The following is a 20,168-nucleotide window of genomic DNA, read 5'->3' on the forward strand; positions in this document are numbered from 1 at the left end:
TAAGAGATGCCACTCGAGCAGTGGTTAGGCCTAGGGCCTAGGGAATCGCTGGGAGCAGTCAGGACAAGCAATGCTGAAGTCGGGAATGGCCCTCGGGATTCGGGAGATGTGCGGAAAGCGCACGCATGCACCAATGTTAACCAGTGGTGCGTAAAAGTCAAAGAGTTAAAGTTTAAGGACACTTCCGCTGAACCTAGAGGAACAAAACTTAACACACAGACCCTAGAGGTGTGCACCAGTGTGGGAATACCGGCGGAGCAAAGTTACCTCACCCACAGGAAGTGGGTGCACAGGGTCGAAGTGGCGTCGGGTTTTGACACGCAGGCTCTTGGTGCTTGAAGCTGAAAGGGCTGCAGGCAGGGTGAAGACGAAGTGTCCGGTGGAGTCCAGGGGTGGACTCAAGTTGTAGAGTACCTGAAAGCAGAGGGGACAGAGTCTGGGTCACTCAGCAGTGACCAGGGTGGAACCAGGACGGAACCAGGCAATGTCGGGCGCAATCAGGTGGTCGTCGAGGAGCTTCTCTCCGCTGTCACGTGGGCTCTGGGGCATCTGCGACGTCCAGGAGCAGGTCACGATCTGTCCCACGCAGGCTCTCACCGTCGGTGCAGTCGGCTTCAAGTTTGGAGCAAACAAGCCTTGGTAAGAGCAATCCACGCAGGATCGGAAGATTGCTTCTCACTCGGACCAGGAAGGTCAGAGTCGGGGCTCCTTTTCAGGGGAGCTGGTGTGGATCTGGAGCAACCAGAATCACAAGTCTTTTTAGGTAGTTCGTCGGCACAGGGACCACAAGCCAGCTGGCAAGTGACCGGGCAAATGCGTTGAGCCAAATCGTGCCAAAGGGCCCCACGCAGCACTCGTCGAGTGTGGAGGGCTGAACTTCGGCTCAGGAGTAGCTCAGGGTGGGGGCTTCTCAAACCCCGGTGTACAGCTTCGAGGGTCACTCGTGGGCTGCACGGTCAGCGTCTCGTGGTCACTTCAAGATGGCGTGCCCCACGCTTCCGGTCGCCTCCACGGGTCTCAGCTTTGCAGGGACTGTGGATCGGGCTGTTAGAAGCTGGGCAGGCTTGATCTCGTCGATCTCAGTCGCTCGAGTTCCGGCGGGAACTGCAACTAAGTAGACGTCGAGGGCTGGATGGTGCCTGCTGCTGCAGGGTGGTCACTCCTTGACCACAAGGGAGATTCTTCGGGCTTCCACGTTGAGATGGAGGGCGAAGGGTCCAGAATATCGTTTCAAATGTTTCTTCCAGGAAATCTGATGTGCATTGGCACTGCTCCCACTCTTATTCGAATCTGGTGGGCGTGATTACCTGCTAGGTCCCCTCCTATGGGTGGGACCCAGGAAGTGGGTGGATACACCCCCTTCCTTTGATCCAGGCCGCCCTGGCACGAGGGCTGGAGTGCCCCAGAACCGGTTTGGCCGGATTATGCAAGGGGCAGCCTTGTGCGCCCCAGGCAGTGTCTGGTTTCTTTCAAACCTCCCTGCTACAATACACTATCTCCTGTCTGGAGGGCGGTGACACCCTCCTGTGACAGGAAACCCTTTGTCCAGGACCCCCTTGACTGAGTTTCGGTCAGCTCCAGGGGTCCAGACATTTGTCTGTGGCAGAGGCATCCATTTTGTGGATCTTAAGGCCTTTGGAGAAATCAACCGCATTAAAGTGAAGTAACATGTCTTACCCCTCTAGAGGGGTGGAATGCCATCCCCGTCGCCAGAACTGGCGAGGGGATGGTATTCCAAAGCGTATGACACCTTACACGACATGTTTTGATAAAGCCAAACCAAAGTTGCTAAATAACCGCGAGGATTATAAGGCACTTAATAGTATATGGTATGGCATTATCCTGAAACAGCTTAGGGATTTGTTCCCGACGGCTGCAGACAGGCTCAGCTCAAGCTAGAGCTCCATCTCACATAAAAACCATGCACCCAGCCTCCAGGATTGGTGAGGCCTGTCTATAGGAGTGGCTCACAGGTTTACATGTGTCCAGATATAGGTTTAGACATAGGTATACTATATCTAAGCAAGGGGTGTGTACACCACCTTACCCCAGCTGAGTGATCAGCCAGTTGTGTCAATTTAAGAACCAGCCAGGGGTGGCAAAAGATATGCTGCAGCCCCTGGTAGGCCTTAGTGGCTCCTGTGCCCTGTGCACCTATAGTGCATTCTACAGGGGCTGACAAGGAGTCCATTTCCAATTGGTATGTGCCTATAGCACATGTGTCATTAATTTAGTGAGAGAACAGCAGGCTGGGGGTCTGATCAGCAGGCCCACAGCCTCAGTAGTCGAAAACCAGTGAAGCAAAAAGCAAAAATTTGGGGTGACCATAGGATAGCAGACCCTACTCTCCTACAACCAGAGATAGAGGTATCTATGTAATTGGTTCCGAAGGCACTGGTTCTGATGCATCAACAGGAAATAATTTGTTCCCATCTTTGACGTTATCCACTACATCACCCTCATCACTATACTCCTGGCACTTAATGTGTAAATCAGATGGACTGGATGCCTGTTTAAATAGTCCTTCCACCTCTGAATCGTTTCCGGATTCTTCCTCACCAGACTGGAACAATTGATCTGGGAGATGAGTTCCACTTCTCACTGGACTCAGTTGGATGAGAGGTACTCTCCTCAAAGAAGAAGCAGTAACCACTGTATAGATGGCAGCTGTTTTCGGCAAAGGTTGATGAGACGTCAACGAGCCCGTTGACGTAAATGTGGCAGTGTTAGAATCAACCTGAGGTGTCTGCGTCGTCGCCATAGAGGTAATCGGTGCTGAAATTGAAGGTTTTTCCTTCGTCGACGAAGATTTCTTGTCCGTCGACGGAGCCGTCGACGGAGCCGTCGACGAGGTTGGAGCCTTGATCGTCGACGATGACGTAGACGTCGACGGGATGACAGCCGTCGACGAAGCCGTCGACAATGTTAAGATGGTCGACGGAGGCACCGTCGACGAGACAACCATCGACGGGCCCGTCAACGAGCTGCTTCTAGAAGGCTTGATCTTCGTCGACGCCGTTCGCGTCGACGATGACTTAGTCGTCGACGGTTTCGCTTTGACGGTCGTCGACGAGATCTTCACAATAGAAGTGATGGGTCTCACCTTCTGGGCCGCCGTCGACGAGGTGATTGTCGTCGACGTAGCGCTGGTCGACATAGTACATGTTGTCGACGTAGAGGTGACAGTCACTGACTTCGCAGTCGCTGAAGACGTCGACGGACGCGTCGACGAGCCCGTCGACGAGCCAATGCCAGATTTTTTAATGGAAGGCAAGGCTTTGGGCGCAGACGTCAGAGAACTAGGTCCCGTAGACGTGCCCTGAAGCAAATCCTGTGGGGAGACAATCCTGGAGGACTCCAACAGTCTACTCTTCTTCAGAAAAGGAGATGGAACCTCAGTCTTAGACCCACACTTCTGAGAGGATTTAGAAATAACAGATGATAAACTTTCTACGTCAGAAACCACAGACTCTGAAGTCTTCAAATTCTGTAGCCACAGAAGGAGACGGGCCTCTCTATCCCTCAGAGTCTTTGGAGGGAAAGTGCGACAGTTTTTCACCTCGTGGTCTGGGTAGAGACAGTAAATGCATTTACTGTGTGGATCCTCGTGGAAAAGGCGCTGTTTACCACAAGAAGGGCAGGCTTTAAATAAAGATTTCTTATTTGAAGACATTTTCTGATGAAAAAACAGTTAGAGTTGAAGAAAACTGAGCAGAGCTCAGGGAGACTCCCTTCACACGACGTGCGGTAGAAAATCTGAGGATTTGGGCTTCTGAGGAGAAGGTTCTAGAGGAGGCTACAGCCTGATTGGCTGGAATGTGGACCAACACATAATGACACTAACATGCTACTAAAGTGAGTTCTCCCTTAGGCTTTTAGATGGGCCTATTATGTTCTATGGTACTTTTAGAATTTACAATTTATTACATTATATATATGTATATTTTTATTTATGATATTTTTCATGTATACATGCATATGTTACTGCTATTTTATGTACCGTGGGACTCCCACTTCGACGACGGGGAATATTCAAGCATGTGAATCTATGAAAGACACCCCTAATACTGGAGAAGTAGGATGTACTGTCACTTTGGGGAAACTAGCAGCATCTACGGACCAATAAGACATTGTTACATTGCTAAGGAATGGGATTAGTTTTACGTTATAGTAAAGCCTTTACATCAGCTTGTAGCCTCGTTCCCACAGTTAGGTTAGACTGACCTAGTATAAGGAGTTAAACTGGGTAAAAGTGGTTATATCTTCATTGTACCCCACCCTTCCCTGTTTTTACTTATTTTTATTCAAAAGGTTTTATATAGCATGAACATGACCACTTGGGGTACCAGAGCACTTTACGATTTAGCAATCATACAAGGTATAAGAGGAAGTAACAGAAAACCAGCAGAACAACATACAATCATCACAGTCTCATAGAGACTAGCGTGTCCTTGAGGGCCTTGGGAGCTAGGGTTTTAAGGAACAAAGTTTCTTTATCACTATCGCTTTAACTTCCTTTTTGAAAAGGCAATAGAGGGATTCAATCTATATCGCAAACATGACTACAGGGGTATCAGAGCGCTTTACTATATAGCAATCGCGAAAGGTAAAAGAGGAAGTAACAGAAAGCTAACGCATCAACACATAATCTTGATAGACTTGTAGAAACTAGTGTGTCTTCGAGGGCCTTGGAAGATAGGGTTCTAAGGAAGAAGTTTCTTCATCAATATCGCTTTAACTTCCTTTTTGAAAAAGGCAATAGAGGGATGCAATTCTGACTTCAGGGGGCAGGGAGTTCCATATTCTCTGGACGATACCATGAAGGCTTGATTGTAAGTTTTCTTTTTATAGGATTTCTGTGGTTTGAGCAGTAATGTGCTGGCCCTTCTAGAGGATCTAGAGCCACCAGAGAGCTCCAGTTTTTGAACGAGGTATATTGGGGTGTTGAAATGAATGGCTTTGTGGGCCATGCATGCGATTTTGAGTTGTATCCTTGCTTCATATGGATGCCAATTTAGGGATATCAGCTCAGGCGTGGCATGATTATTTCATCTAGAACCTTTTATGAGTTTTGCAGCAGAGTTGAGAACGGCCCTAAGTAGAGCCGTCTTCGATCTAGGAAGGTTGTGGAGGGTTGCGCTTCCATAATCCAGCTTAAAGATCACTAGGACTTGCACTGCAACCTTTAAGTCATTAGAGGGGAGGAAAGGTTTGATTTTCCTTAAGATCGGAGTTGGAAGTTCGCTCCTTTGGTGAGTGCACTAATGTGCTTCTGCATGTTCAGACTCTAATCTAGCATTATTTCCAATGAGTTTGTGGAATCAATGATGTGTGACATGCACTTAAGAGCTGTTAGTTGATTCATCCATTCTTCGATGACTGGTGACTGCTTGGGTGGCGCGGTTAAGAGGAATTCTATTTTAAGAGCGTTTCATTTCAGGTGGTTAAGTGTCAGCCAACTTTGTGTTTTCTGTAAAATTGAGTTTAGTTTTCAAGTACAGTTGGGTGTCATCGGCATACATGTGATAGTGAATGCTGGATCATTTCAGAAGAGAGTTGGTGAAAGCGCGGACCCCTGTGGTACCCCCAAAGTGACAAGTGAGGGATCAGATAAAGACTGGTTCACCTTGAATCTTTGGGTTTTATTGTGGAGAAATGAGCAGAACCAGTTTAGTACAGGCTCAGAAAGCCCCATCCTGTGTTCAAATAGGTTGATTATGTTCTCGTGCTTAACAGTATCAAAAGCTGACAATAGGTTGAGGAGGATCAAAAGGCAGGATTCATTCTGATCAAGTATTCTTAGCATATCGTCTACAAGGTGAGTGAGAGTAGATTCTGTGCTATGACCCTGACGGAAACCGGATTGGAATTGGTCTAGAAGTCGAAATTGATCAATGTGTTACAAAGCTGGACGTGAACTGCGGCTTGCCCCAGATGTGGGACGGTGGGAGTGGAGATTGCCCACATGCTCTGGTCATGCCCTAGTTTAGGTCTCTATTGGCAAAAGGTGGGAGATACACTTAACACGGTTTCAGAGCGCGATTTACAGTTTGATATGGCTGTTGGGGTCCTCCATTGGTTACCGCACACCCCTAAAACCAAAATCACGAGCAAATTCATAGATAAGGGTCTTATCCTGGCGAAGCGCGAAATCACACGACACTGGAAGGCACATCTGGGACCAACGGATATTAGGTGGCGAACTGAGTTTCTTAAATGGGCGGGTGGTGAGAGCACATTACGATTTCAATTAGCGCGGCGACAGCAGAACGACAAGGCTTTGGAGGCGCGGCAGGCATGGGAGGTCCTGGTGCAAGCACTATGCGACTATGATACACGGCTTGACCAAGAAGACTAGCACCATAACTAGACGGTGCACCTATATCACAACAGATACATTACATGTTTTTCTAACTGACAAACCTATGCTTCATACCCACAGCGGCTGTCCTGGCACAAGACACCGATGGCGGGGGGTTGGGTGGGGGGGGGGTTGCGTTTTAACCTTGAATTCCCTTAAACATTACAAACATTTAGTTGGGGTAGCCCGTATGGGTCCATATCCGATGGGCGGAGCTTAGTATGTGGACTACTACCTAGGACTACATCGGACGGACCCACTTGAATGTGATTGAGGGGAGGCGGGAACTGTTGCAATTGACGTATGCTTTGTCTCAAAACTAATAAAAATTTGTTATAAAAAAAAAAACTAAAAAAAAACAAAGCTGGACGTGAACACATTTCTCAAGGAGCTTTGCCAGTGTGGGAATTTTGGCAATTGGGCAGAAATTGTGTAGGTCAGAGTGATCTGCGGATGTTTGTTTTTTAAAGTACAGGGAGCTGCCCAGACTTTAGGCAATCTGGAATAGCACCTTGCAGTCGTGCAGCATTGACTATCTTAGTCTAGAGTTGGAGTATGGAAGCTCTGATCGCAGAGAAGTTCGATGGCAAGGGGTCATTAAAATTGTTAGATGGTTTCAGAGTAGCAAGAGTTTTGTATATAGTGCTTTCATCCAAAGTTTTGAATATGCTCCCGGCAGCATTGTCTTTGAGGAGTAAAACTCGACCAGGCAAGGTCACATCAGACCAAGGAGGAAGGAGGGGGCTAGAAGGTGTGATCGATAGGTGCTCCAAGGCTTACTGTAGTTCAGATTTGATCTTAGCTGTCTTTTCAAAGAAGTAGTCAGCTAATTCTTTGCAGTTAGGCTGCTGACCAGGACTTGCTGAGGGAAGGTGAGGTTGACTGTTTACTTGAAGCTTGAAGGGCTAAAGCAATTTATTTGGTCGTTTTTTTGCTTGCTGTAGTTGGTTGCTGAAAGAGCTAGCTTTAGAGCATCTGATGCAATTGCTGTAGATATTTCTCAATGATCTCAGATGGTTGAGATGTTTGAGGGAGGGAGAGGATCACCACAATCTTTCCGATAGTCTCCGATTTCGGCTTTCTGTATTTAGACTACCATTGTGCTAAGGTAGTAGAGTTTGGAGAACAATCGTTTTGGCTATAGAGGTGTCATCGGGTCTAGAACACTTGTCATGGAGCAGTTATGGTGGTCTGTAAGGCCATGGACAAACGACATGTCCACCGGAAAGGGCAGGATGCTAAATATAAGGGCAGTCAGATTACCCAAGTTGATGTTGCGCAGGCTTCTTTTCCAGTGTCTGGGTTTCTTAGGCTGGACTTATTAACTCTCACAGAATCTGAGATGAGGAAGGTGATGGCAATATTGGTCTGTCCAGTTACACAGGAGGATAGATTCAAGATGAATGGAGTTGACCTTACCGGGCTTAGGGCTGTCACACATTTGGATTCGGTTAAGATCTACCAAGAAGGATTTAAGGCTATTGACTGCTGCGTCATTCATGTAATTCCAGTGGAGGTTGAAATCTCCCAGGAAGATCTGAGTGGCTTGAAGTTCTGCGTTAGATGAGAGGATTTACATGATTTGTTCTATGAAGGGAAGGTTGTCTGGTGGAAGGTGGTAGAGCATCTGGAATTTGTATAAATGCCTGTTGCTAAAAGCAACCGCTAGGCATAGGTATTTGCATGGCGACAAGACAGTAGATTGCGATTGTCTGACTAATAGACTGTTACGATGTATACAGGCGATGCCTTCACCTTGTCCACTAGATCTATCTAACCTAATGATGTCATAGTTAGGAGGCACTAGTATGTCAACGATAGGTGCAGATGAGTAATTTAACCAGGTTTAAGTTAACACTACATGGTCAGGACCATGTGCAAGAATGAGGGCAGCAACATCTGCAGCGTGTCTTACTGCTGATCTGCAATGGAGAAGCATGCATTTAAGTTTTGGATTGGTGTCCACTGTGGTAGAAAGTGTGGTGGTGACTCTAGTAAGGTTGTTCTCTGGGGTTTACCCTAGGTTCTCTGAAAGGATCCATATGGATTGACTCTATTTGGTACATGTTAACTGTGTTAGCGGAGTGTGTTGGATCATATGAGAGTAGGAGGGAATGAAGATCCTTGTCAGACACTACATCTTTTAATCTAGAGGGCTGAGAGGTATCATTAGGGTGGAGTGCGGTTATACATCTTTGGAGCGAATAAGCCATTTTTGGTGAGGTCCTAGTTGATGGGGGCATGCTGGAAGCCTGGTGCCGGTGTTAGAGGGAAGTGCGTGGTTATGGTAGTAAGTCTTTGAGGACCAGCTTAACCTCTGATTAAAGAACAACTCGGAGGTGATGTGTAATAGGCTTTGAACATCCGCCTTGAGTTGCTGGAGGAAAAGTATGCTCTCGTCCAGTCTGGCTTCCAATGAGGTGTGGGGGTGGGTTTCCGAGACCTAGAGCAGGGGACCGGGCAGCAGGATGAACTAGGGGATGAAGGGATATAGAGAAACTGGCGAGGAAGAGCCTATAGAAACAGGAGGGGTGAGTTTGGGGATGAAGGGTTAGAAGGATATTGGTCCAGAAGACCCTGCGGTAGCAAGGTAGGATTTAGAAGTAAGTTAGAGGGTCAGAAGTGCAGCCCATGGCTAAGAGGCAATACTGGATCGTAGCAGTCATGTTGTTAGCCCAGTTCGGGCAATCAAATTACAGGGGTGTCACCGATTTGGATATAGGAAGAATCCTAGGTGCACTCACAATATTTGCAGTAATGGGATTGGAGGTCAAGGGAATAACCGGGGTGATGGTGTGACTTATGTACCTTAGCATGTCTGAGCCAGCTGCTCTAGAGGAGTGGTGAATGTGGAAACTAGTTTGGTGGATGCAAGATAGACACTCAGTCCCACCTGGAGTAGAAGGAGAGTTGCTGTTATCTATGGTGGTCCCTTAGTGGGAGCAGGGAGGGGAAAAGGTAGGGTCAAATGAGGTGATAGAAGAGTAAGTGTTTCAGCTATATGCTGCAAGACAACAAAGGCTGCATATGCTAATGGAAAGGAGACAGAAAGGTTAGGACTTTTTCATACCACTATCCAAAATAGTTCCCTTCTAAACTCTAGTCTACCTCAATCTGCAGGAATTCTTCAATGTAGGTCTTTGTCAGGCTTCTGATCTGTTCCTCCATCCTCTCAATTAGCAGATCAATGTCTTCTGCATGCTTCTTCAGGTCCTTTACATACTGTTCATCTTTCACTTTCAGCTCCTTCAAAAGTACAACATTTTTTGTTATATGGCTGCTTTACAGCTGTTCACCCTGCCAAATATGTTTATCTGAGCTTATAACAATTACAGCAGATGAGTGACAAACAAAACAGGATCCTCACAATAACAAAACTATGGATTACACATGGACTATACTATATTAATAGTAATTAAGTTCCACACATAAAACAAGTTACATCTTCACCAGCATATTTAGGATTTTTTTTAGAAGTACCAATAGAAGGTTTGGTGATGCTTTAGATAAATGAAGCTTTAAATTCACACATGACCATTGCTGAGCTGTGTTATGCTTTCAGGTAAGGACCAGGAAATGATAGGGCAAGGAAATATGTCTTGCCTTCAGTAAACATCTAAGTGATGGTCCAATCACTTTCGTCCTGTGTGAGAAATCAACATCTTGTGGGAAAGTAGGAAACTGTGCTTTAGTAATTAAAAATATGTGCTGCTAGTCTCTGCATGGGATGACATGAACCTTTTGTACTTACCCTGTTAAAAACACCCTATATGTTTAGGTCTTGCCTAGACACAACTTTAGCTGTATGCTGTCAAAGAAGTAATGTCTCCTTTACTTTAAAATATATACACATAGTGGTCTTTGGGTCAGTCCGTTGCTATTGATTAGATAGCTTTTATGTCTATCTCATCCTCAGAATCTTATTTGAGCTTTGCTCACTATTCTTTCAGACAGCACTGTAGGCTTGACATCTGAAGCAACAAGATTGCTCATGCCTCATTTGGAGGGAGAGTAGAGATCCAACCTAATTCAATCGGGCGTTCAGCTGCCAGTAGTACTAACCTCTACAAATAGCCACTGGTTTGGTATAATTTGTTTCATTCTGTTTCTCCACTCCCAAGACGAGTACTGTTGGCAGAGAGTGGGATCAGTCTAGAACAATGATGCCTGCACACCTCTCTGTGGGACGAGGGTACTGAAAAAGACAGAATCATGTTGACTTCTCTTGTTGGGTTGAATTATCCACTGTCGTATCTTTTAACACCTACCCACTGAAGACAAGAATAAAAGTTATCTTTATTTCATTCTCCCTTTTCATAAGCGCATCTGATTTATTATCCAGTACTCATAGAGGGCCCTCTTCAACAACTACACCTCAAGAGCTCCCCTCCATGAGGGTCGTTGCCCACCCTGGCATCCCAAACAGTGCCGGTGTGAGGAGGACGCCTGTGATGAAGCATGCCACCCTTGGGTGGGTGACTGCTTTCGTCCTTTAATCAGGATCCACAGTTTTTCAAACACTTTTTCTTGTTGAGACATACACTTTGATTATTCTTTCCATTGCCACTAGAACATTTTACATGCTCCCTCATTTAAATGCTGCTCCTCAGAGAGATGCATTTACAGTTTGTGTTGTAAGCTGTATTGTATTCAGTTTAAGAAAAATAAGTTAATGCTAGCATGGCTTTGCTAAGATTCCTGTGATGGGTGTTAGCAATATTAAGTTATTTAGTGCCTCTTTGTCCATAATCTTTTTATCCAGTTATATTTGAATAATAGTTGTTCTTTGTAAACGTGCCCATCTTTGTTCATGTCAGAGATGTTTAAAATGCAACATTTCCATCTGCCTGAAAACTGTGTGGAGGTCGCCTCTCAGAAAAAAGATCCACTCATTGGCCATGAGCTCCCTGCAGCCCAGGTAGCCTCAATCATCATGAGGTGGTACTGAGTGACTAGAGGTCAAGGGCCTGCAGAGGTACATTTCACAATATTGACTGCGGTGAGCCTGCATTTTCCCTGACCCACTACGTACCATCTCTAACCCTACGGATGTCATAAATCCCAGGTTCAAGACCCACAGGGACATATAGATGTTACCTCTTTACCAATCAATGCAGCAGTGTCCCATTTACACTCATAGTTCACACATGGCCCTACAGGCCTACAGGAAATGTAATTTGTACCCAACATAACTAGTACTTTTAGTCTGCAGTGTGGTGCTGGCCAGCTTCATGCAAGCACTGTCTACCTCTTACATTAACTTAAGACCAGCAGATGCCCTCACATGTCTTCACACCGTGACTGGGACCAATGCTTTAGATCCATCCTTGCTGTCACCAGACAGCAAGGTCATCAGGATCTCTGTTAAATGGGCATCATGACATTTCTGAATGCAGCCACTGGGGCATGATTGGTGCCCACGCAAGATGTGCTACTAACTTTATTGCTCAATCCATATTACCAAATGAAAGAGTGCTCCACTGGGCGGCTGCTCGGCACCCTCCAATTTGCATGGCCCAGGGCTTTTCAAGGCACATACTTGACTCCCTTATTAGAAAGATCTACCCTTAACAGCATTAATACTGCTTCCACATGAGGGCAACTGGTGTCAGTTGCATGGGAGAGGAAGGGTATGACCACACGCTTAAAATAGTTTGCATATTTTCAGTTGAGGAACTTTCAAGATGTGGTTGATTATGAGCTCCCTGCACAGCACTTACTACTATGGGGCGGTGGGAGCCGCAGCATGAAATACATGGAACTGTGGAGTTCTGGATCCCCCGGAACATGGTTGTTTAAGGACACATGAACTACTAATAGTAATGTTAGGGCAATAGCCTTCTTATTTCAGGCGCTCCAAGCCCCAACTAGGGGGCCGATTAGGATGGCGGACGGACCGTCCGCATGGACTGCGGAGGTCCCTCCATGCAAATCAGGATGTGACCGCCACCCTGGCGGTCACATCCTGGATATTTAACATTGCGGCGGGTGCTGCTTCAAGCAGCACCCGCCGCAATGTTAAAAGTGCATGTGTAACATTTACATGCACAAAGCGGCAGGCACCGCGCGGTGCCTGCCGCTTTGTGCATGTAAATGCTGGGGGGTACCATAGGTACCCCCCATGTGCACCCCCCACCCGCCTACGCCCTGGGGGCCCGCAACGGGCCCCTAAAAGCAAAAGTACACATGCTTTTCCACGGCGGAAAAACCGCCGCGGAAAAGCATGTTTACTAATGCTTCCTAATTTGGCTGGCGGTGTCTGATAGACACTGCCAGCCAAAGGAGAGCTTTTCCGCCGCGGTTGTAATCCGACCGCGGCGGAAAAGCAGCGGACAGAATCCAAGACCCACCAGCCATCGTAATGCGGCGGTGGGTCTTTGGTGACTCCGCAGAGGATTTTCCGCCTCCTCCGGGCCGGCGGTGGCTTCCGCCGGCCCGGAGGAGGCGGAAAATCCTCTATCATATTCGGCCCCTAAGTGTGACCTGAATGGGCTGCTTGCAAACTGGGCCTCTGACATGGGACTTGTGCTTTCCGATAACGACTCGGATAATATTCAGAAATGACCTCCTCCTGTAATACCTGGTTTACTATCTTCATATGGTGTATTTTACACCTAAAAGCTTTAACCTTATGATCCCTGGGGCACATGCTGTCTTCCCACGTTGTCACGCAGAGGGGAATAACCTTTACCATATGGTGTGGGATGGCCCAGTATTTGCGAACTATTAGGATACAGTGCTGAATTTTATTAACAATCCCACAGATAGAATTCTTATCAAGCCTGCAGAGGTGCACCTGTTTGGGCTGTTTTCAAGACCTAAATCTAATGTAATCACTTCCAAATTTACAAGGTTAGCCCACATACTAGCTCATCCACAAATGCCTCTGTTCTGGAAATCCCCAACCAGACCTGTCCTTGGGGGATGGAGACGATAATTACTCAAATGGGTAGAGTGCAAAGAGGTATTACTAAATATGGAAGCAAAGCAATGGCAGTGAAGTCCTGAGCATGTGCAGGCTTGGGCAGTGGAGTCCTGAGCATGAGTATGGTTGGGCAGCGAAGTCCTGAGCATACGCAGGCTTGGGCAGCAAAGTCCTGAGCATGCGCAGGCTTGGGCAGTGAAGTCCTGAGCATGCACAGGTTTGGGCAGCAAAGAAGTCCTGACCATGTGCAGGCTTGGGCAGTGAAGAATTACTGAGGTTGCACATGCTTGGGTAGCGAAGAAGTCATGAACATTCGCGTTCTTGGGCAGCGAAGTCCTGAGTATGCGCATGCTTGGGCAGCAAAGAAGTCCTGATCATGCGCATGCTTGGGCAGTGAAGAAGTCTTGAGCACGCGCATGCTTAAGCAGCGAAGAAGTCCTGAGCATGCGCATGCTTGGGCAGTGAAGAAGTCCTGAGCATGCGCAGGCTTGGGCAGCGAAGTCCTGAGCATGCGCAGGCTTGGGCAATAAAGTCCCGAGCATGCGCATGCTTGGGCAGCAGAGTCCTGAGCATGCGCATGCTTGGGTTAGCAAAGTCCTGAGCATGCGCATGCTTGGGCAGCGAAGAGGTCCTGAGCATGCTTGGGCAGCGAAGAAGTCCTGAGTATGCACATGCTTGGGCAATAGAGAAGTCCTGAGCATGCCCAGGCATGGACAGCGAAGACCAGGGCATGCGCAGACTTGGGCAGTGAAGTCCTGACCACGCACTGGCTTGGACAGCATAAGTCCTGAGCATGGCAGTCTTGGGCAACGAAGTCCTGAGCATGCGAAGGTTTGGGCAGCGAAGTCCTGAGCACGTGCAGGCTTTGGCAGCGAAGTCCTGAGCGAGCGCAGGCTTGGGCAGCGAACTCATGAGCATGTATAAGCTTGGGCAGTGAATTCCTGAGCATGAGCAGACATGGGAAGGTAAGTCTTGAGCATGCGCAGGCTTGAGCAGCAAAGAAGTCTTGAGCATGCGCAGGCATGGGCAGCGAAGTCCTGAGCATATGCAAGCTTTGTCCACAAAGAAGTCCCGAGATTGCACAGGCTTGGTCAGCGAAGAAGTACTGAGCATGGGCAGGCTTGGGCAGAAAAGAAGTCCTGAGATTGCACAGGCGTGGACAGCGAAGTCCTGAGCATGCGCAGGCATGGGAAGCGAAGTCCTGAGCATGCGTGCAGGCTTGGGAAGTGAAGTCCTGAGCATATGCAGGCTTTGGCAGTGAAGACCTGAGCATGCGCAGGCTTGGGCAGCGATGTCCTGAGCATGTGCAGTCTTGGGCAACGAAGTCCTAAGCATGCGCAGGCTTTGGCAGCAAAGTCCTGAGAATGCGCTTGATTGGGAAGCAAAGTCCAGAGCATGCGCAGGCTTGGGCAGCGAGGTCCTGACCATGTGCAGGCTTGGGAAGTGATGTCCTGCTCATGCACAGGCTTGGGCAGCAAGGTCCTGAGCATGCACAAGCTTGGACAGCAGAGTCCTGAGCACATGCAGGCTTGGACAGTAAAGTCCTGAGCATTCGCAGGCTTGGGCAGTGTAGTCCTGAGCATGCGAAGGCTTGGGCAGCGAGGTCCTTAGCTCGTACAGGCTTTTACCTGCCCTCAGTCGTAACGCCCTGCCCGTTTCTCCCTCCCCCTTTTTTCCTTCTGTACCCTCGCCCGTTTCCCACTGCGGACCTCTGCGGCACGCCCCCTTGCCTTCCCGCACCCGGCTGTTCCTCCCTCCCTCCCCGCCTTAAATGGTGGCCGCTGCGTGGCAGTGAGAGCGACCCTTGGCCCTGCGTGCAGGCCAGGTCGCTCCACTCCTGCCGCACAGCTCCACCCGTGTGCCAGTGCCTTCCCCCTCGAGGCCGCTGCCGTAAGTTCGATCCTGCTGTGCTGACTGTTTGACTTGTTTCTTATTTCTTTCTGCTGCCACTGTTTTTCCCTGCTGTGTGCCATTTAGCATTGTTTTGCACGTTTTTGTACTGTTTGACTGTTTTCTTATTCCTATCTGCTGCCACTGTATTTCCCTGCTGTGTGCCATTTAGCATTGTATTGTACGCTTTTCATGCCCTCAGCCGTAGCGCCCTGCCCGTCTCCCCCTCCCCCTTTTTTCCTTCTGTACCCTCGTCAGTTTCCCGCCGCGGACCCCCTGCGGCCCCGCCCCCTCGCCGCCCCGCCGCCCCGTTCCCGCCTCCCAGCTGCTCCTCCCTCCCTCCCTGCCTTAAATGGCGGCCGTGGCGCGGCAGTGAGAGCGACCCTTGACCCTGCTTGCAGGCCAGGTCGCTCCCCTCCTGCCGTACAGCTCCACCAGTGTGCCAGTGCCTTCCCCCTTCGCGGCCGCTGCCGCTGCCATAAGTTCGATCCTGCTGTGCTGACTGTTTGACTGGTTTCTTATTCCTTTCTGCTGCCACTGCTTTTCCCTGCTGTGTGCCATTTAGCATTGTTTTGCACGTTTTTGTACTGTTTTCTTATTCCTAGCTGCTGCCACTGTATTTCCCTGCTGTGTGCCGTTTAGCATTGTATTGTACGTTTTTCCTGCCCTCAGTCGTAGTGCCCTGCCTGTTTCCCCCTCCCCCCTTTTTTCCTTCTGTACCCTCGCCCGTTTCCCGCAGCGGACCCCCTGCGGCCCCGCCCCCTCGCCTCCCAGCTGCTCCTCCCTCCGCGCCTTAAATGGCGGCCGCTGTGCGGCCGCACCGCTGGCGCTCCAAAGGCGCGCTAAAGGCAAGCCCATCTGCGCCCATTCGCGCCTGGACCGTGCCCAGTGCCAGAACTCCTGGACCCGGCAACCGCCATGCCACCAGACTCCACTACGACACCAGCACCCTCCACGGACTCAATGCCGGCTGAAACCACACCTACGTCCAGGCCGCCCCGAAACAAACCCACGGACCTTTCTCCTGCCGCACCTGCAGCTTCACCTGTGACAGAACCACCAAACCTCCAAGGACTGGACACAACCACCTCTGCTGCATACTCCTCAACACCCGCTCCGCACGCAAACACGCCGTCGAGCTCTGGGATCTGCTCGACACCTCCGCCCCAGACGTGGCCTTCCTGACCGAGACCTGGTGGAACGACTCCTCGGCACCCGACATCGCAATAGCCTTCCCGGATGGCTACAAGATCACCTGCAGGGAGTTGGAGGAGGAATAGCCATCGTCTACAAGTCCACCCTCAAGGTCGCCACCCACGCAGACTACACCCTCAACACCGCCGAACACCTGCACTTCCGGATCCACACCGACCCCAACACCACCCTCAGAGGAACACTCATCTACAGGCCCCCCGGACCCCGGGCTCAGTTCAGCGACTCCATCGCCGACATCGCCAGCACCCACGCACTCACCTCCATGGACTACATCCCCCTTGGGGACCTGAACTTCCACCTCAAAAACAACAACGACGCCAACTCCACCACCCTGATCGACAACCACGCCAACCTCGGCCTCAGACAACTCGCCACCGCACCCACCCATGCCACCGGCCACATGCTGGACCCCGTCTTCTCCACAGGCTCCCACATCACCTTCAACCCCTGACCCTGCTCGCAGGTCAGGTCGCTCCCCACGCCGCTGGCTCCTCCTGTGCGCCCGTGACTCTTGCCCCCGCTGCTGCCACTGCCAGGAGTTCGCTGCTGGTGTGCTCTTGTGCCTCTGGTCTGGTGACTGTTCTGTTCTTTATTTTCTATACTTTTTCATTTTTGTTTAGTTATTGTATTGTTTTCGGTTTTGGGCTCATAAGCGCCCCCTGCCCCCTGTACCCCCCCGCTCCCCGCCGCTACACCCCTGCGGCCCCGCCTCCTTTGCCTTCTATGTCCTGTCCTCAATGCCCATTTGCCGCCCCGCCTCCCAGCTGCTCCTCCCTCCCACCTCGCCTCTTATGGAGGACGCCGCGCGGAAGCGTGCCGGCGCGCCGAAGGCAAGCCCGCCTGCGCCCGTCCGCGCCTGGACCGCGCCAGCACCAGAACCCCTGGACCCCACGCCCCCCGCAACACCAGACTCCGATACGACGCCAGCGCCCTCCTAGCTCTCAACACCAGCCGGGACCGCCGTTGCTTCCAGGCTGCCCCGAAAAGCACCCACTGACCCTTCTCCTGCCACACCTGCAGCTTCTCCTGTGACAGAACCACCAAGCCCCCAAGGACCGGACCCAACTACTTCCGTTGCATACTCCTTAACACCCGCTCCGCACGCAAACACGCCGTTGAGCTTTGGGACCTACTCGATACAACGACCCCAGACGTAGCATTCCTGACCGAGACCTGGTGGAACGAATCCTCGGCACCAGACATCGCCATAGCCATCCCAGACGGCTACAAGACTACCCGCAGGGACCGCGGCAACAGAATCGGAGGAGGAATAGCCATCGTCCACAAGTCCACCCTCCCACCTCGCCTCTTATGAAGGACGCCGCGCGGAAGCGTGCAGGCGCGCCAAAGGCAAGCCCGCCTGCGCCCGTCCGCGCCTGGACCGCGCCCAGCACCAGAACCCCTGGACCCCACGCCCCCCGCAACACCAGACTCCGATACGACGCCAGCGCCCTCCTAGCTCTCAACACCAGCCGGGACCGCCGTTGCTTCCAGGCTGCCCCGAAAAGCACCCACTGACCCTTCTCCTGCCACACCTGCAGCTTCTCCTGTGACAGAACCATCAAGCCCCCAAGGACCGGACCCAACTACTTCCGTTGCATACTCCTTAACACCTGCTCCGCACGCAAACACGCCGTTGAGCTTTGGGACCTACTCGATACAACGACCCCAGACGTAGCATTCCTGACCGAGACCTGGTGGAACGAATTCTCGGCACCAGACATCGCCATAGCCATCCCAGACGGTTACAAGACCACCCGCAGGGACCGCGGCAACAGAATCGGAGGAGGAATAGCCATCGTCCACAAGTCCACCCTCAAGGTCCACACCCTCGCAGACAACTCTCTCAACCTCGCCGAACACCTTCACTTCCGGATCCACACCGACCCCAACACCACTCTCAGAGGAACTCTCGTCTACAGACCTCCCGGACCACGGGCCCCGTTCAGCGAATCCATCGCCGACCTCGCCAGCACCCACGCACTCGCCTCCACAGACTACATCCTCCTTGGGGACCTGAACTACCACCTCAAGAACAATAACGACACCAACTCCGCCACCCTGATCGACAACCTCGCCAACCTCGGCCTCCAACAACTCGTCACCGAACCCACCCATGCTGCCAGTCACATGCTCGACCCCATCTTCTCCACAAGCACCCACGTCGCCTTCAACCACACCAACAAACTCCACTGGACCGACCACCACTGCATCCACTTCAAATTCAAGAAAGCAACCACACACCACCACACCCAACAGCTACCTCACCGCTGCTGGGGCAAAATCACCAAGAACCAACTGACCTCCGCCCTCGCCCTGGACCCTCCAACCGACCCCACCGGTCCAGACACCGCAGCCCGAGACCTCAGACAGTGGATCGAAGAATGCGCCAACACCCTCGCCCCGCTAAAGACGCCCTCCATCAACCATCCAGCAAGAAAGCCGCCTGCTTCACCGAAGAACTCCAGACCTCCAAGCACACATGCCGGATGCTAGAGGAAAAAGGGGTCCAAGACCGCACATCAGAGAACCACGCTGCCCACAAGGACGCCATTCGCAGACACCACCAACACATCAGAACAACCAAGAGTCCCTCCTTCAAAACACGCCTAGACAACAACGCACGCGATTGCAAAGAGCTCTTCAGCATCCTGAAGGGACTCTCCAACCCCAGCGCCAACACCAAAGACATCCCGCCCTCACAAGGACTGTGCGACTCACTGGCCACATTCTTCCACCGCAAGATCATCGACACCCACGACAGTTGTAATGCACCGCCAGCCCGACCACGACAGACCTCACCCCGAACGCCACCTGCACCAACCAGCTGTCCTCCTGGGGCCACGTCAAAGACGAGGAGACACGAAAGATCATTAACTCCATCCACTCGGGATCACCAGCAGACCCCTGCCCAAACAACGTGTTCAACAAAGCAGACAATACCATTGCATCCCAACTACGAAAGGTCATCAACATTTCCTTCGACTCAGCGACATTTCCGGAAAGCTGGAAGCACGCCGAAATCAACGCCCTCCTCAAGAAGCCCAAGGCGGACCCCAAGGACCTCAAGAACTTCCGCCCCATCTCCCTGCTCCCCTTCCCGGCAAAGGTCACTGAGAAAATCGCCAACATACAGCTGACCCGCCACCTCGAGGACAACAACATCCTAGATCCGGATTCAGACGGAACTACAGCACTGAGACAGCCCTCATTGCCGCCACAGACGACATCCGACGCCAACTAGACAACGGCGAAACCTCAGCCCTCATCCTCCTGGACCTGTCAGCCGCCTTCGACACGGTCTGCCACCACACACTAAGAACACGCCTCCAAGAAGCCGGAATTTGGGAGAAAGCCCTGGACTGGACCACTTCCTTCCTCTCTGGCAGAACCCAGAGTGTGCGCCTTCCACCCTACGGATCCAAAGCAACCAACCTCATCTGTGGCGTACTACAGGGCTCATCCCTCAGCCCGACGCTGTTCAACATCTACATGGCCCCCGTCGCACAAGTGGCCCGCCAACACGACCTGAACATCATCTCCTACGCCGACGACACCCAGCTCATCCTCTCCCTTACCAAGGACCCGCATACCGCCAAAAGCAACCTCCACGAACGCATGAAGGCAGTCGCCGAGTGGATGAGGAGCAGCCGCCTGAAGCTGAACTCGGCCAAGATGGAAGTCCTCATCCTCTGCCCTACCCCGTCTGCCTGGGACGACTCCTGGTGGCCGACAACAGTAGGAACAGCACCGACGCCCACGTACCACGCACGCAAC

General features: G+C 51.0%; 1 protein-coding gene and 1 long non-coding RNA gene across 3 annotated transcripts in view; one reads left to right on the top strand and one right to left on the bottom strand.

Annotated features, from left to right (window-relative positions):
- LOC144763934 (dynein regulatory complex protein 1-like) overlaps positions 1 to 20,168 on the bottom strand; it is a 907,472-nt gene that overhangs the window by 689,924 nt on the left and 197,380 nt on the right. Inside the window, exon 5 of the mRNA XM_078649981.1 lies at positions 9,470 to 9,607. Coding sequence (XP_078506107.1) covers positions 9,470 to 9,607 — 138 coding nt within the window. The remainder of the gene's footprint in view (positions 1 to 9,469; positions 9,608 to 20,168) is intronic.
- Positions 1 to 20,168, top strand: part of LOC144763935 (uncharacterized) — a 232,840-nt gene that overhangs the window by 91,457 nt on the left and 121,215 nt on the right. The gene's annotated exons all lie outside the window — the stretch shown is intronic.

The sequence above is a fragment of the Lissotriton helveticus genome, chromosome 6 (genome assembly GCF_964261635.1).
Source record: "Lissotriton helveticus chromosome 6, aLisHel1.1, whole genome shotgun sequence".
Taxonomy (NCBI): domain Eukaryota; kingdom Metazoa; phylum Chordata; class Amphibia; order Caudata; family Salamandridae; genus Lissotriton; species Lissotriton helveticus.